This window comes from Nicotiana attenuata, unplaced genomic scaffold (genome assembly GCF_001879085.1).
Source record: "Nicotiana attenuata strain UT unplaced genomic scaffold, NIATTr2, whole genome shotgun sequence".
Taxonomy (NCBI): domain Eukaryota; kingdom Viridiplantae; phylum Streptophyta; class Magnoliopsida; order Solanales; family Solanaceae; genus Nicotiana; species Nicotiana attenuata.
Genome location: NW_017670865.1, coordinates 370,116 through 387,207, shown reverse-complemented (window position 1 = coordinate 387,207; position 17,092 = coordinate 370,116). Strand labels below are relative to the sequence as shown.

The 17,092-nt window shown below is 35.6% G+C and overlaps 2 protein-coding genes across 2 annotated transcripts in view; one reads left to right on the top strand and one right to left on the bottom strand.

Annotated features, from left to right (window-relative positions):
* LOC109244029 (nuclear transcription factor Y subunit A-1-like) overlaps positions 1–2,457 on the top strand; it is a 7,629-nt gene extending 5,172 nt beyond the window's left edge. Inside the window, exons 5-6 of the mRNA XM_019411056.1 lie at positions 109–270; positions 1,921–2,457. Coding sequence (XP_019266601.1) covers positions 109–270; positions 1,921–2,049 — 291 coding nt within the window. The 3' untranslated portion in view covers positions 2,050–2,457. The remainder of the gene's footprint in view (positions 1–108; positions 271–1,920) is intronic.
* Positions 2,458–3,180: 723 nt separating this feature from the next.
* LOC109244028 lies at positions 3,181–13,119 on the bottom strand. The gene is made up of 5 exons (XM_019411055.1): positions 12,934–13,119; positions 10,256–10,570; positions 5,699–5,900; positions 4,415–4,643; positions 3,181–3,678 (listed from the first exon to the last, which is right to left on the bottom strand). The coding sequence occupies exons 1-5, from the start codon at positions 13,018–13,020 to the stop codon at positions 3,432–3,434; spliced, it is 1,080 nt and encodes a 359-aa protein (XP_019266600.1). The 5' UTR covers positions 13,021–13,119; the 3' UTR covers positions 3,181–3,431.
* Between the last annotated feature and the right edge of the window lie 3,973 nt (positions 13,120–17,092).

Below are 17,092 nucleotides of genomic sequence, written 5' to 3'. Positions count from 1 at the left end.
GGGGGGGGGGGGGGGTATCCATTGTAACATAGTTGTGCCCGAATCTAAGCTTGTTGGTGGCTGAACTCCAGATATTTTAAGGTGCTAACGGAAGATGGTGTGGTACAGGTGCCTCATGTATTTGATATGCATCATCCGAGGATGCCTTTGCCCCATGAAATGGCTCAAGAACCTGTTTTTGTCAATGCCAAGCAGTATCATGGTATTTTGCGGCGGAGAGAGTCACGTGCCAAAGCAGAACTTGAAAAGAAGCTGATAAAAGTTAGAAAGGTTAGTAGTGTTGCCTCATCCACTGTGCTGCTTGTTGGGTGTTCTTTTCTCCTGTTCGTGTTTTTTATAAGTTCTCTCAGTTATTAAAACCACCCGAGAAGTGGTTGTACGTATTCCCTTGTTCGGAACAGTGACTTACCACTGTTTGGCTGAGCTCATTTTTCATTTAAAGAGAGATGCAACTGTTTAACTGGTTGTTTAACCCCCCCCCCCCCTTTCCCTTCCCCAGGCACCACCCCCCAAATGGAGTAAGGTAATGTCATATTACTCTTCTTTTATGTGTGCATAGTGTTGTTTCCCACTTTACTTTTTTCCACTGTTGAGTCGAAAACACCACTCATAAATCTAATTTGGTGAAAGGAACTCTTTAGGCCAATGTTTTGGTTATTAATACCATTATGAGTTTCTCTGTCGCTGTATTTTTCTTTTGAATTCACAAGATTGGCTGAAATGGTTTTGCACGAATTCATGCTGGTCATATGTGAGATGTGCTCGGTTTATTCTGTTTACTCATCCTCATTACTGATCAGTGGCCGATCCACCCTTTAGGGTGGGGGTGGTATGGCACCCGCTTGGTTGGTAAATTATCATATATTTATGTAGAAATTTTCATAAACTAGGTTAAATATTTGATCCTACCACCCCCAGTCACAAACTAGACAAAGGAGCCATGACTGGTAAACCTTTTTGAAAGTTTTCTCAGAGTATAAAATTCAAGTTCGAATTTATCTTGAACCTTGTGTGACTTGCCCTTTTCGTTGTGCTATTAATTTCCTTTGTCCCAGTCATTTTCCTTTTTGGATACCTCTTAATTTCCTATTTGTCGTTTATTATTTTTTATATTTTCCCTCTGTTCTATTATTTTATCTGTGATTAAAAGTACTCAAAAAAGATCCTCCAAAATTTAAAATTTCATAAAATAAGCATTTCTAAATCTTTTAGGTTTTTTCTTTCAAAATCAAAACCTGGGCCTTGATCGGAATTTTAGATAGAGATCAAATTTAATTTTTATACTTTTTTTATTTATGATTCTTAAATACAATTTAAACTCTTTATTATTAAATTATGATGAATATTTCGTAAGCATTGCCTAGAAAAATATGAGATTTATGATTTTAATTTTTGGGATCTTGCAGTTTATCTAATTCTGCATTTACTTATGGGGTATAATTTATCTATTGAAAATATTATTTTTATTTTTCTTATTCTGATTGGTGGAATTCCCTTATGAGGATGTTATTTTACTTGTGCAAATTAATTTTTAGCATACAAAACAAGATGTAGTTCCCTAGTGAAAATACAGATTTTACTTATATTGTTAATAATAAATGTGTGATTCCTTCTTTAAAATGCTAATTACATTTGCTTTCTGATGTATGTCTGAGATGTAATTTTTATAAAAAAATAATACTTACACCTAGTGAAATTCACAAGTAGGATATGGGAAAGAGATATAATTTTCATATTTGTAAGTCAAAAATGTCTATTAAATTGCCAGAATAAACTAAAAAAATGAATCGAACAAACTTTCGAACAAACTCTATATTAGTTATTACAAGGTATACATTAAAGGAAATTGTGGCACCCGCAATCTTCAAATCCTAAATCCGCCTCTGTTACTGATACTTCCTCTCTTCCTCGATAATACAGCCATATCTTCACGAGTCTCGACATCAGCATGCTTTGAAAAGGGCAAGAGCTTCCGGAGGGCGTTTTGCAAAAAAGTCAGATACTGATACTTCAAAGGGAACCGGTTCTGGTTCTGGTTCTAAGTTCTAACCCGGATCTTTCTGCGTTGTGAGGTTTAGTACTTTGGCAGAGGGACTGAATCTTATCTGATCATATCAGTAGTTATATGTTTCAGTCTTGGCTTGTTCGAGACTGGTGGCAGTTCATCCTTGGCTTTTTATTTCAATGTTATGGGAAGGAGAGGTTGTCCGCGTTGTAAATTCAGTTCTTCCCTTCTGTATAAAAAAGAAAACGGGTTAGGACTAGCGTTGAAAAGGAACACTTTAGTAGGCATATGGCTACTAAATGTAGTGTAATTTAATGGGTATGTAAAGTTGTAGGTAGGTTGTATACTTGTCACATTTCCTTTCTGTTACTGTATCTTAGGATCCTGATTTTGTGGAACTTCTATTTTGTTTATTTAATTTGATGATAGTGGCATTGTGTTTCGGGGCTTTATGATGACGGTAGAATCTGGAGTATCTCTCAAGTGATGAAATTCGCGTAAGCTGGTCTGGACACAGTCGGTTTGGGAAAAAAAAAAAAACGGTTTGTAGCGTGAGGTGAAAGTTTGTGTGCAATGGTCAGTGATGTTGAACTTTGTATTGGCTGTGTGAGGTAGAGGTAGCTCATATATAGGAATAGGGAGTGAGTGCTACAGTAGATTGATCCGCAACATAAAGCTAGTCAATTTATGAAAAATTCTCATAATAGAGAATGTGGAGAGAAACTCTATACATCAACTAGCGTGGAATCAAAGCATAGTTGTTCGTTATACTTGGCAGGGAGTCAAGTGTTGAGCAGGATCAATCTTGATTTGACATCTTTAAAGAACTTGAACAAGTAGAACTATACTTAAAGATACCACAACTTAACAAAAATAATGCTCTCTTTATTTCATTTTATATCTCACTCTTTACTTATTAATTTTGTCCCAAAAAAAGATACATTTTTATATTTAAAAATAATTTAACTTTAAACTTTCTATTTTACCTTTAATGATATACTTCTATAGAGATAACATGTCTAAGACCAAAAGTTTTTCTTCATGCACGATCAAACATTGCCATATATATGGTAAGAATTTTGAGTATTGTTATCTCCTTTTGCTGGCTATATAACGTTATTTCCTGCTTGCAGTTAGGCTCTTACATTGATTGATGGAACCAACAACTTTGTTCATCAAGGGCAATGTACAAGTTGACATAAATTGTGGATTTCTTGCTATCAAGCACAAATACTTTTTAAGTCTTGAAACCAAGCTTCGCTTGGGGGACTCACCCTTCTCTTCTCTCGAATTTGGTTAAGTTGTGCCAAATAGAGTTTCGGTATTATACTTGACGATAAAAGAAAATCAGAACAAAAAAAAAGGTATAAAGATAGTTGATACCAAAAACAAAATCTTGAAACCATATGATTCAAACATTTATAAATTACAAGTCACTTTGCTGATGATCACTATCTTCTACATTTCCAGTAACATCCCCAATCTCATCTTTGGGAATGGTTTCTTCGTCTAGGTCATCTGGGAAATTAACGTTTTCACTGCTACTTTTGCCATCAGGTGCATTATCATTAGACTCGGTGACATTGACCACGGTTTCCATCATCCCTGACAGAGCCTGTCTAGGAGACCACTCAAGCACATCATCGATAATGTTCGAAACTCGCCTCTGATACCTGCAAGGAAGATAAAAAAGAATTTCAGTTTCAGCAGGGTCTATCACAAAAAATCAGTATGTCCGAAAAACAGAAAGAGAATTTATATAGCAGAATAAAAGAACAGATTCGAAACCCCAGGGATTTGGTTTTGGTCTAGTGGTAAAGGCGCAGTGCGTTATCTGTGAGTTAGGTACATGTTACGAGTTAGAACTCTTTGCCAAAGCCTAAAGCTCCACTGTGTTTCGAACGAATCGAACCATACGCCAATTGGCCCTCGGAAATTTCCCGGTTAAAAAGAGAAGGGACAGATTCGAATCAGAAGCCTCCACTAAATTGCTGGCCCGCGGTTCCTAGGTTGACTAAATCAATTCTCAAAATATGACACCCTTTTTTTCTATAACCATGAACTCACCGACCAGTGGTACATAGTTCAAAACTCAAGGGATAACAGGTCCGCTTCTCTACCCTTCTCCACTTAAATACAGTTTTTGTTTGCGGCAGAGTACGAACCCGTGACGTGCACCTAACCACACATCATGTGCTGCACTATTATCATTAACCAAAGCCCTGGCGGCTTCTCAAAATATGAAACTAAATTGCAAGTTATTTGCTTGTGAAGTTAATCTGTATGAAGATCCAGAATCTAGTGCATCGAGATTGTTTCCATGAAATCTCAACATATACAAATTGATTTTTATTCTGTTTCCTCAAATGAACTCGTAGGCTTAAGAGATAAAAATGCAAGCAAGCAAACCTGGCTCTTGCAGCCTCATCAGGAGCGTGATGCCTCAGAAGCAAAACAACAAGCACAGCTACTATTGCATAGAAAAGTCTTGCTGTCCACTTAGGTCGCTCGCCCTCATCCTTCTGAGGCCAAAACTGGAACAAATCTTGCAGTGTTGCTTCCTCGGCAAGAATGTTGGGGAAGAACCAGACACGCTTTCCAAAAAGTACCCATATGGCACCAAAGATCAAAGCTCTTACTACAAGCATAAAAAAAATTCTTTTGTAATGGCAGTTTACGTCAAATTTCAAATAGCAGACTCAAAAATACATGACAAGCTTGAAGACCATGACTTGAACAGCCCGAGCCACCATTTTACAACAGAAAAAAGTTACACGTAAATAAAGGAAATATTACAGGCACCACTACTAGCAGAAGTGCTTTAATAAAATTTGTCAATGTGTGCCATTTAGATTAGAGGATTCAAGTGAAGGATAACAAAATATGATTGGCAATTTCCATAAATCTGTCATAGACAAAAATAGAAAAGAAGCTTTCATAGGGTTTCTATGATAAAGACCAGTAGGAGTATTTTAGAATTAGAAAATTCTAAGCAGTTGGCTGACTGAAATTGTTGGACAAATAGATCAAGGCCTGACTCCACAGTAACAGGTAGAAACGGAGTTGAATATATTTACTTTTAAGCCTATAAGAAAAAAGCAAATGAAAAAAGTACCGTCGAAAGGTTTTCCATGTGAGAAACATGTAGGGCAATATAACTTAATTTTCTTTTTTACGTTTCCTCTACATATGAATGGTAGACTGTACCTCCAGTCGCTAATCTCAAGCAAACAAAGATTTTTTTGCTTCGTAGTCGATCAAATAAATATTTGGTGTTTGAGTGATATATAAAACAGCAAATCTTTGTAAGTAGGTTAAGGTTTAATACACTTCTGTTCCACCCTTTGCAACTATGGATGATTGCACTAGCTTTGGTGCAGTTAATATATAAACAACAAATGTTACCTTCAAAAAAAAAACAAAAAAAAAAAAAAAGCAAATCGTCAAAAGTTGTGATGCTATCAATGATAAGTGTGGGAAGTCCAAAATGTACTTGATGATTGAAGGACCTATCGACTTGCTAAATTATTCGATGCATCCCCCATGTCACAATATTACGTTTGTCAGAAGCTGTTAATTTTTTCAAGTATTAGTGTGGCCACATCACGGTGCATCATACAACTCTACACACAAAAATGAAGCTGAATAACAAAAATATGAGAAGTGAAAGGGTAATAAGCACCAAATACTTACTGAATAGCAGACAAAGTATGAGGAGGAGGAGACCGGCGCATGAGTATAGTATAAGCAATTTGACTGAATGGGGATAAACAGGAAACAAGCAGATTGCTAACGTCAATACCGGCCAGAAAAATGAGAGAAGTGTTTGCCACAAGGGTCTCTTATTCACAAATGTCCATGCAAAAAAGGCGTCATTTTCAGAAAATGCTTGATCCTGCACAACACCAATTGAACAAAATAACATCAAAAAGTTGTAAGAAAACTATTGAAAAAGAATCATTCTAGGGTAAACAAGAAATCAAAATGTGGAAAATTTGTATAGAAGTAAAAAGCTCTTAAAGATAAAGAGAACACTTCCTAAAGAAGTTTGCTCCAAAAACACCATTTTTGGATGTCTAACTTCTTAGGTGGAATGTACACTTCTCTTTTCTTCTTCTGCTATCTGGAACAGGAAGTTAGTAATTGACAACCAGCCTTTAGTTACAGCTTCATAACTATTGAGCAATCACAACATGAAGATCATGGATCACGAAGAAAGATATTTATGGAGGGTAGCTTCTGTTACCATTTAAAAAAAAAGATAATTTATGGGGTAGCTTGTCAGCAACTGCTGGAGGCCCTCAGCAAAGAGGCACTTCACCATTGAAGTGTTTATTATTGTTTTTTCTTCTATGTGGGAGACAATTTCAGTAATAGACAGAGAGGGGAAAAAACAGGTAAAAGAATATAATGGTTGCGATCATTTAAATCTTTAATTTGTTCAAGAACTGCTTTAAAAGGCAAGTGTGTGGGTAGGGTGTAAGCTGTAGAAATTTTATTTTCAATATGCTATAAGACAAAAATAATTTTAAAGAGCAAGAAAAAGTGAAACTGTATGTAAAATTGTAGAAAATCTAAAAATAATTACCAAAGAAGGTGAAAATAACTTTCACGTTTAGATTTTTTGATAAAGTAAAAACTTTCGTTCGTAGACATCCAGAGGAGGCAAACTATACAGAATTGACTCCTATGTAGAAGTGGTAGAGACAGAGAGTCCACAAAAGCCAGAAATTGATTCAAATCATTAACATCAAAAAACTTTTCCCAACTGTGCAGATTCAAAAGACATCTAGCTATCAAAGCTGAGATTAAGGTTAATTCTCCTTCGAAGCATCTTCTATTCCTTTCTTTCAATATTGTTCAAAAAATACAGCTGGGGATGGACTGCCACAGCTTCCTCTCGTCCTTCTGAATTTTCCAAAGAGTCCAGCTGCTGAAGGTTTCCTTTATTCCATTAGCTGTGACCAACTGCAAACCAAAAGGGTTCAGGAACATATTCCAAGCTTCCTTTGTTACGTTGCAAAAAGGTCTCAAGCAACTTACACATTCTGACGGAGGTAACATCTATTGCTTAGTTTGAATCCTCCATTCATTAGATTGTCCTTGGTAAGAAACGCCTCATGCATCAGAATCCATGTGAAGCAATTTACCTTTATGGGGGCCTTTGTTCTCAGGAAGATTTTCCAAGGCAATTACATATTTAGTAGCATAAATATTTGCTGAAATATTACCACTGCTGGCTGATATATTTCTATGGGCCTATTCCAAGTGGCAGAGTAGATATTCTTGTCCTCCATAGAGATTGCATTCCATGCTTGGCACAATTACTTTTCTCCACCAAGTCTCTTATTGATATTCTTTTTCATAACCAAGAAACCCCGTGGGGCAGTGGCACACCATTTGAAACACGGTGGATCATGGGCCCGCCGCCCCTCTATCCTTCTCCACTCAAATACCAGGCTTTTGTCTCCGGCAAGGTTCAAATCTGTGACATGCGCCTAACCCACACATAACGTGATGCGCTCTTACCACTAGATCAAAGCCCGGAGGTACCTCTTTATTGATATTAAATCTGCACAACCATTTCACTGGGAGGGATTGGTTGTGTATCTTCAGATTTCTAAACCCAAGCTACCTAGCTCCTTAGAATTCATAACTTTTCTGCAATTGACAAGGAGGAATTTATGTTGCTCATGATTTCCTTCTCACTGGAATTTGCTCCTCAACTTATCCAGTTGTTTTTCCACTTTTCAGGTGATTGGGAACTGTGATAGGTAGCAGCCTAGCAGGTAGGTAAACTGCCCAAAGCACCAGCCTACCTCCCATTGACAGGTACTAATTTTTCCATGAGGCCAACTCCGTCACATCTTCAATTAATTTGTATTTAGAGCCCAGAGGCGATCCCAAATATGTTGTAGGGAATATAAGTACATCGTATGTACCAAGTTACTAAACTCTAATCAAGAACAAAACATACAAGTCATAGACAAATTATGTACAAAACAATAAAATTTAAAAACAAGAAATTGTGTGGGGTGAGCACGTGGTCAATGCCCACCTATTGGGTAGTTTCGTTCTATTAAACTTTCGATCCTTATGATTATCCCAGGAGATGTAGAGCCCCATCGCACAGCGGTAAAAGCAAGAAGGAAAATAAAGCAAAGCATTGTAAATGAATTGAGGAAAAGGTACCAGCATATATCGGAGATATATTTGCCGAGACTATTCATACCGACCCTAACTAATTTGGAACTGAGACATAATTTAAAAGTTGATAAAGTGATATATTTGCAGAGACGATTCACTCATATTCATATATGTTCTATAGATTAAGAAAATAGCAGCTTTAAGGAGTAATGATACGCGGAACAGATCTGAATTTCGGGTCTACTGAAGAAGCACCAGTTGGACAAGCCAATTACATCGAATTTAGCTTCTATAGATATGTCCAAACTAAGACAGTTCTAAAAATAAATATCAATATTTCAAAATACTATATTAAAAGCACGAAGGTCCTTAGTAAAATGTCGTTCGCCTTTTTTACCCTTTAAAAACATATTTCATAATGGATACAATTGTAATTTAAGTTACTTTTCCTAATATTTAGTAATTTGAAATCAACTAAATTTTGGGTATTAAAAAATTCTTCCTTATTTGAAAAAGTAATTAACACCAAAAAAGGAAAAACCAAAGTTGGAATATGTGCCTAGAGTTCTTGTAGGTTTAGAAATCTTAATTCTTTGACATAGAATTATATAATATTAAAAGAGTGACACAACAATTGGAAAGTCAAAGTAGGAAACAAAATTTCATACATTTAGAACTCCATTATGTTTAGAAGTTTTTATAACCATAAATATAACCATTAATTTGTTATGTAAAAGAATTAATTGAAAGAGAATACATAGAAAACTATATAAATAAAGTCGGTAGTCCTTTTCTTTTTTTATTTGAGCTATACACATTGTAGGAAAGTACCCTAAATTACAATTTTGTTCAATGTAAACTTTAATTTTTAAAGGGTAAAAAAGACGAACAACATTTTGCTAAAGGTCTTCGTGCTTTTAGTATAGTCTATAGATCTATAGATTATATAGACATTGTTTGCAAATATGATTGTCACCATTGTCAATGGAACATCGAGGCCAATTAACTATTTTCTAGAGGTAATTCTTCTTTAATCTTTGAGCTGTAATAATCAAGTAGATTGGAGCTTTATATTTTCAACGAGCATAATGTTTCTAAATTATATTCAATTGGATAAAAGAAGCTACTTTACAATTTTATCGTGCCTTTCCAACCTATGAGTTAGTCCATATTAATTCTGATGCAAAGAACAAGTAACGATGTGTTGCATGAATAAGCCAATAGTATTCCATGTTCAGTTTCCCTTAAGGAATAACTATTTTTCTCTAAGTCTTTTTGTAGATTTGAGTGTGAGAACTTTTACAATTGTCAATGCTTAAACTAATACTCTATCTTCAATCTCTATTTACTCCGTCAACATATTATCTAAGTTTCTTCTTCTTTTCTCTAATGAACTTTTATCTAAATGAACATTAATGATATATTTTAGACACTAAATTGTAATGATAAGATTTTCAATTATAGGGATTTTTTGGCTATATTTATAAGTTAAATATCAGTTTTTTACTGTTTCAATTATGAGTTCGAGTCAATCAAAGATAGCAATTATGATAATATTCTTGTTGTTCACTCTTATATTTAAGAAAAAAATTCAGACTAATTTTAAATTTAAGATATTTAATCTTATTTTAATTTTATTAATTTTAAATATAAATTTTACAATAATCGCTAGGCAACACGTGCGAGGCACGTATATTAAAACTAGTATATCAAAAACTAGATCCATGTGATTTATCTGGCCCAAGAGTTACCTCAACAACTAACCAAAATAGCCTTAACATTCCTCTAGGTCGATATGCAAAGTGCAAGTTAAGATCAAAGAATTATTAACCCTATGGGAAGACCAATCCTATGTAATAAGATCTCAGGTGTAAATATCAGACACGGGTATGAGCCCGCATAGCATGTTTAATTTTTTGGAGGTTTTCGTTGTATTTTGAAGGGTACAAGGCATCCATATCGAAGTCATACCCACTGGTCATGGATATGTCAGGATCACAAACACATTTGTGAACAGAATCCAGATAAGTAGAAATCAAGTTAACACTAAGACAGGAATTTCTAACATTCTCGATAGTTGACTGAATCAAGAAAGATACTCACATGGTATATCTCCAAATGCGCTGGCCAAGAAGATAACTTTTTCTTCCCAGGCCGAACAGTCTTTACCACACGATCACAGCGGACTAGAAGATTCTTCTTAAGCAGCGTGTTGGCAATATCTTCAGGCTCCAAATCTCTATCTGACTCTAGTATGTCTTTAAGTTCTGAATGATTTTTCACAAAAGCGACGAAATCTTTTCCCCTGAAATACTCTACTCGTGTTTCCTGTAGGACAGCCCAACGAGACACCAAGCCTTTATGATCTCTTACTTTCTCGGCAAATAGCTGGAAGACGTCCTTCTTCACACCTTGTTTCTGAAATTAAATGTAAACAAAAAACGGAAATGGGAATTTACAAAAATCATCCTAACCAAAAATTTACAAAAATCAGAAAACCACAAACTGGAAAGTTAGGGGGAACCGATAACAACTCAATATATTTCAACAAACAAGAACCACATAAAGGGGAATATACAGCATCATAGGAACCTCAGATGCTAACTCTTCATCCTTCCTATATGATAAAACCCTCTTGATTTCCTACCCGTCAACCCCTCAGAATATCTAAACAGCAACTGATTCGAGAAAGGACAACTCTTCACCTGATTTAATACAGCTTTACAACCTCAGAGCATTTAACTTTTTTCTCATCGGCAACTGATTAGTGGACCTCCATTAGCCAAACAAAATTGAGGGTTTTATTAGTGATACAAAAAGGAAGGGAGATGTTTAATAGATACACTTCAAAATGCTCTAATTTTTCTTTTTCTTTTCTTGTTTTAACTATTTTTTATGGTCTCAACATGGCTAAGAGTTTCTCTCCATTGATTGTGTAGTTCTGCAACACAGCCAAAATGGAGAAGTATAGCTATTCATTTTCTCTATCCCTTAAAACTGGACTATGCCAGAAGATTATTAGAAACACAGATCATGTTTGTGAACTAGGAATTTTACATCTTAGAAATGTGTGGATATGTTGATCAACAGATACAATTGAGATTATCTTCAAAACCACCTTTAAGAAAATTACAAAAAAAGCAACCATTTCAACTTAAACCTATGAAATCAGGTAACAAAGCCTAACTTATGACCTAACTTATAAATATTCTACTGATGGCATCATAATGAAAATTTTTATAGAATGAAAACAAACTTCCACATGTGCCACCCCAAACGAGGGTAGCCCATTGGTGACTAATGGATGAGAATTTGGAACGGGATAGTTGGGAACAAGCAAGTAATGGATGAGAAATCATTAGAGCAGTCCAAATGTCTACTCAAGAAACATACAAGTCAATCCCCTAATCCGTAGCTCAAGAAACTGCCATCTGCATCATATAGTTTCATATATAATGATGATAGCATCTAGGCTCAGTGTCAAAGAACAAACTAACAAACATCAACGGGTAAATAGAAAAGTTTATGAGCTTCATTGAGAGAGAAAATCATTCAGGAAAATATATTACGGGACCAAATTCAGATAAAATCATTTTATACTGTTAGAACCTTATATTTTCTTTAATTCAATTATTGGTGACTAATGGATGAGAATTTGGAACGGGAACCTTGGAGCAATGGTAAAGTTATCTCCGTGTGACTTATAGGTCACGGGTTCAAGCCGTGAAAGCGGCCACTAATGCTTGAATTAGGGTAGGCTGTCTACATCACACCCTTGGGGTACGGCACTTCCTCAGAGCCATCATGAATGCGGGATGCTTTGTGCACCGGGCTGCCCTTTTAATGGATGAGAATCTAGTATTGAGTTATCCAGTAATGACTAGTTGATTTTTGCACTTCATTTCTATTTCATGTCCTCTAATTTATGCCTACCAGCTCCAATCTAGGAGAATAGGTTTTCTCGATGTTCTTGTTGGATGTGGCAACCCCAAGATTAGTTTAGGTGAGAACAAACCGACCCGGACACTATCGTCTTAGAAATTGTTTATAAGTGAGCAAATTTTTGCAGATTTTTGCCTTAGCTACTTCATTTCAATTTTGTTACTCCCTCGTCCGAATTTATGTGAGGGTATTTGACTTAGAATAGAGTTTAGAAAAGAAAGACTTTTGTAACTTATGGTCTAAAAAAATCATAGACATTCGTGCGCTATAAATCATCCATTAAGGTAAAATGGAAAGTCTAGGGTTTGAGAAAGATGTCATTCTTTTTTTAACAGACTAAAAATTCATATAACTTGTGATTTGTGACTGAGATAGTAATTCAATTTGAGGATTTAAGTTAAATGAAAGATAGAACTGGAGTCTTTTTCCATCCTATGGTACAAATTTAGCAAATATAGCAACTACCATTAAATAGTAATCAACAATAGTGGTAAATAAATTGCCTATATATCTACAGAAAAATTCAACGCATACTAACTGTAAGTAAATAGCTTTTATCATATTTAACAAATATTTCCTTACATTTCTATATTTCCCCAATAGGGCACAACATTAAACCACCAATTCAAAACCAAAAAAATAAGGAACGAATTGCACATTAACTATAAAAAGCTAAATTGAATTTGAACAATCAAAACCAAGGTATACGAAAACGGCAGATCCTATGGGAAAATATAAAAAAAAACACAAATTAAAATAATGAAATTCACAAAATCAGATCAGAAGAAACTAATTTAAACACATTTTTAAGTATATATGATGTTTGCTTTAGAAATTACCCTTGGAGGAGTGCTATTCGAACCGTTTGATGCAACGCCTGGGGATCGTCTCACCTTCTTCTTCTCTGCTCCGCCGGGTTTCTTCATTTCCGTGTTTTCTCTTTCTCTTTCACACACACACAGTAGAAATAAAGCGTTTCTTCATTTCGTAAGCTTGGGTTGACGAGAGAAAATCACAAAAATAATCCTTTACATTTGGGGATTGGTTTAAAATGGTCCATTAAATATATATTTGGCCAGTTTTAGTCCTTTATATTTACTAAAATTAAGCACATTGGATCTCTATTATTATTTAAGCACACAACAGTGTTACATTTTCACCAAATTGACTCGAGAAAACATGTGACCGTTCAAATTGGAAAAGGAAATGCAAAGATGAACTTTTATGAAATTATTTTTCTCAACTAAAATTGCAGCAGTCTTGTAAAAATTTTGAATATGTTTAAGCTTGACTGGTACTTGATTTGCGTTAAATGCATGATATCAGGTGAGAATGCGTGTATATATATTATTGAAATGGTATTTGGAAACAGGGGCATATCTAGTGTACTAATGACGGGTTTAATTGAACTCATAATTTTCGATGCGGAGTAAAAATTTATACGTAGAAATTTATTAAAATTACAAAAATAGTAAATATGAATTCGTAACTTTAAAAATATAATGGGTTTAATGCTAAAAACTTTAAAATATGAACCCATAAAGTTTAAATTCTGGATCCGACTCTATTTGGAACAATGATATGTACATTAGGGATGTATTAAAGTACCGATGGTGGTCACGGAAGAGGAATAGTTGAAGTTGAAATGGGAACACGTATTGGATAGACGTTCAAAGTTGTTTGGTTCGGGAACCCGGGTAGTGCAGAATTTAGCCAAACAACGTTATAATGAGAATAACAAAGACAATGCAAGTTGATAATAACGGTAACTAAAGCAGATAAAGAAGGCACAAATTTAATGTGGTTCGGTCAGGGAAACCTATATCCACAAGCGGAGAGAAGCAATTTCACTATATCAACAAGAGTACAAAAGTGAGTACAAAATTAGAGTAAATACTCTAGTTAGTCCCAAATGCCCCAAGAGAATAACATCACAAGATCATTCCAAAGAAAGGGTTCACACAAGTATTTCCCAACACTCACTCTCTTACAAAATACTCTATAATAAAAAGGAAGACAAAAGCTAGTAGAAATATTTCTACTTTTGTATCTGAAGGTGTGTTTGAAATGAGAGAGATGGCTCTCCTTTTATAGGACCCAAACTTGGGCTCCAAGAACTAATAAAAAGAAAACGGAAATTGATCAACCAATCTCTACCACACAATGATACTTTGGCTCCAAGTAAAAATACTGCCAGCCAACTTTTCTTCCAAATAGGCTTATGTCTATATTGAAATGGACCATACTAGCTAAAAGATTGGACATATTACAAATCTCCACCTTGACCTAATTTTGGTTGATATAGTAAATTTGCTCCGCCTTCTCCGCAAAAGCCCCAATGGGCAAAATTATTCTTCATAAATGCCAATCAAGTTCAGGGGAAGCTTGAATTTGAACACTGGAAGAGGTTTCGTGAACATGTCAATAGGATTGTCTCCAGTGTTGATCTTCCGAACAGAGACTTTTCCATCAGCAATGGTTTCTCGGATAAAATGATACTTGATATCAATATGCTTCGTCTTCTCATGATACATCTGGTCTTTAGTCAAGTGAATGGCACTTTGACTATCACAGAAAATGACAATACCACCTTGATTTAAATTGAGTTCAGCAAAGAGACCCTTCAACCATAAGGCTTCTTTGATAGCCTCGGTCACTGCCATATATTCTGCTTCGGTAGTAATAGAGCTACTACATGTTGTAATGTGGCTTTCCAACTGATAGCGCAACCACCAATGCAAAATACGTAGCTTGTTAGTGATCTTCTTCTGTCAAGCACCTGCATAATCTGAGTCTAAAAAACCAACTAAAGTATTAGTATTTCTCCCGAACTCCAAACATGTATTTGAAGTACCTCGCAAGTATTTGAGAATCTATTTCACAGCCTGCCAATATGCTTTATCAGGGCAAGCCATATATCGGCTCACCACACTTACTGCCTACGAAATATTTGGGCGTGTGCATACCATTGCATACATAATACTACCGACTGCACTGGAATAAGGTACCTGTGTCGTATACCTCTCTTCTTCATCTGACTGTGGTGACTGAGCAGCTGATAACTTAAAATGGGCAGTAAGAGGGGTACTTACTGGTTTAGCATCTTTCATGCCAAACCTCTCCAAGACTTTCTCCAAGTACTTCTTCAGTGTCAGGAATAGCATGTTGGCTCCTCGATCTCTTATGATCTCCATGCCAAGGATTTTCTTAGCTGCTCCCAAATCATTCATCTCAAATTCAATTTTCAGCTGACTTTTTCAAATTGTGAATTTCTGTCAAATCCTTAGCAGCAATGAGCATGTTATCAACATATAATAATAAGTATACAAATGAACCATCATTTAACTTCCGGAAGTAAACACAACTATCATACATACTCCTCGAATAACCATGAACCAACATAAAGGAATCAAACCTTTTGTACCGTTGTCTTGGAGACTGTTTTAATCCGTACAAGGATTTCTTCAACAAGAAAACGTGTTCTTTTCCTTCAATTTCAAATCCTTCGGGTTGATGCATGTATATTTGTTCCTCAAGTTCGCCATGTAAGAAAGTTGTCTTAACATTAATTTGTTCTAATTCCAAATCATACATGGCAACTAAGGCAAGCAAGACATGAATAGAGCTATGTTTAACAACAAGCGAGAAAATATCATTAAAATCAACTCCTTGTACCTGACTATAGCCCTTTGCAACTAATCGTGCCTTATAATTCGCATCTTCAGCCCCTGGAATGCCATCCTTTTTCTTGAAGACCCATTTGCAACCAACAATTCTCTTTACTGATGGCGGCTTCACAAGAGACCAAGTACCATTCTTGTGGAGAGACTCAATTTTTTCATTCATTGCAATCAGCCACTTGGCCGAATCAGCACCAGAAACTGCTTCGAATATTTTGATGGTTCTCCAATTTCTTCAATTTCCTGTGCAACTGAAAAAGCAAATGCAACATAATCTCCTAACCTTAATGGTTGTTTACTTTCTCTTCTTGGTCTATGTTTGGTTATAGAATAATCCTCTTCTTCTGGTTCAACTTCAGGAGTCTCAACTTCAGGAATTTCAGCTTCTGGCTCAAATTCAGGAGTTTTAACTGTATTTTGCTCCAAAGTTGATGAGCTTGGCTTAGAAGGAATGCCAATCTCAACCTCCACCTGCTTCCGTGTACTCTTCCCTTTATCTGTATTACAAGAACTAGAAGACTCTTTTCTGGAATATAACATAGAGGATTCATCAAAGGTTACATCTCTGCTAATTATAAATTTTGGTGCCATAGGATTAGGATACCATAATCGGTATACTTTCACCCCAGATGCATACCCAAGGAAAATACACTTTTTAACCCTTGGCTCTAATTTTCCATCATTTACATGCATGTATGCGGGGCAACCAAATATCTTTAAATTAGAAGAATTAACAGGAGTACCTGACCACGTTTCCTCTGGAGTCTAAAAGTTCAAAGGTGCAGAAGGAGCACGATTAACAATATAACAAGCTGTAGAGATAGCTTCTGCCTAAAAGGCGTTTGTCAACCCAGCATTTGAAATCATGCTGCGAGCCCTTTCCAAAAGAGTTCTATTCATCCTTTCTGCCAGACCATTTTGCTGAGGTGTTATTCTCACAGTACGGTGTCGAGCAATTCCTTCATTCTTGCAAAATTCGTTGAATTTATCATTACAAAATTTCAAGCCATTATCTGTTCTAAGCCGCTTAACCTGTTTTCCTGTTTGCTTCTCAATCAAAACTTTCCATTGTTTGAAAGTTAAGAAAACATCACTTTTATTTTTTAGTAAATAAACCCAAACTTTCCTTGAATAATCATCAATGATAGTTAAAATATACCTGGCACCACCTTTTGACGGGGTACATGAAGGACCCCAAAGATCTGAATGAATGTAATCTAAAGTACCTTTTGTTCTATGAATTGCAGGATATTTGAATCTGACTCTTTTCTACTTCTCGAATACATAGTGTTCACAGAGATCCATATTTCCGGTACTC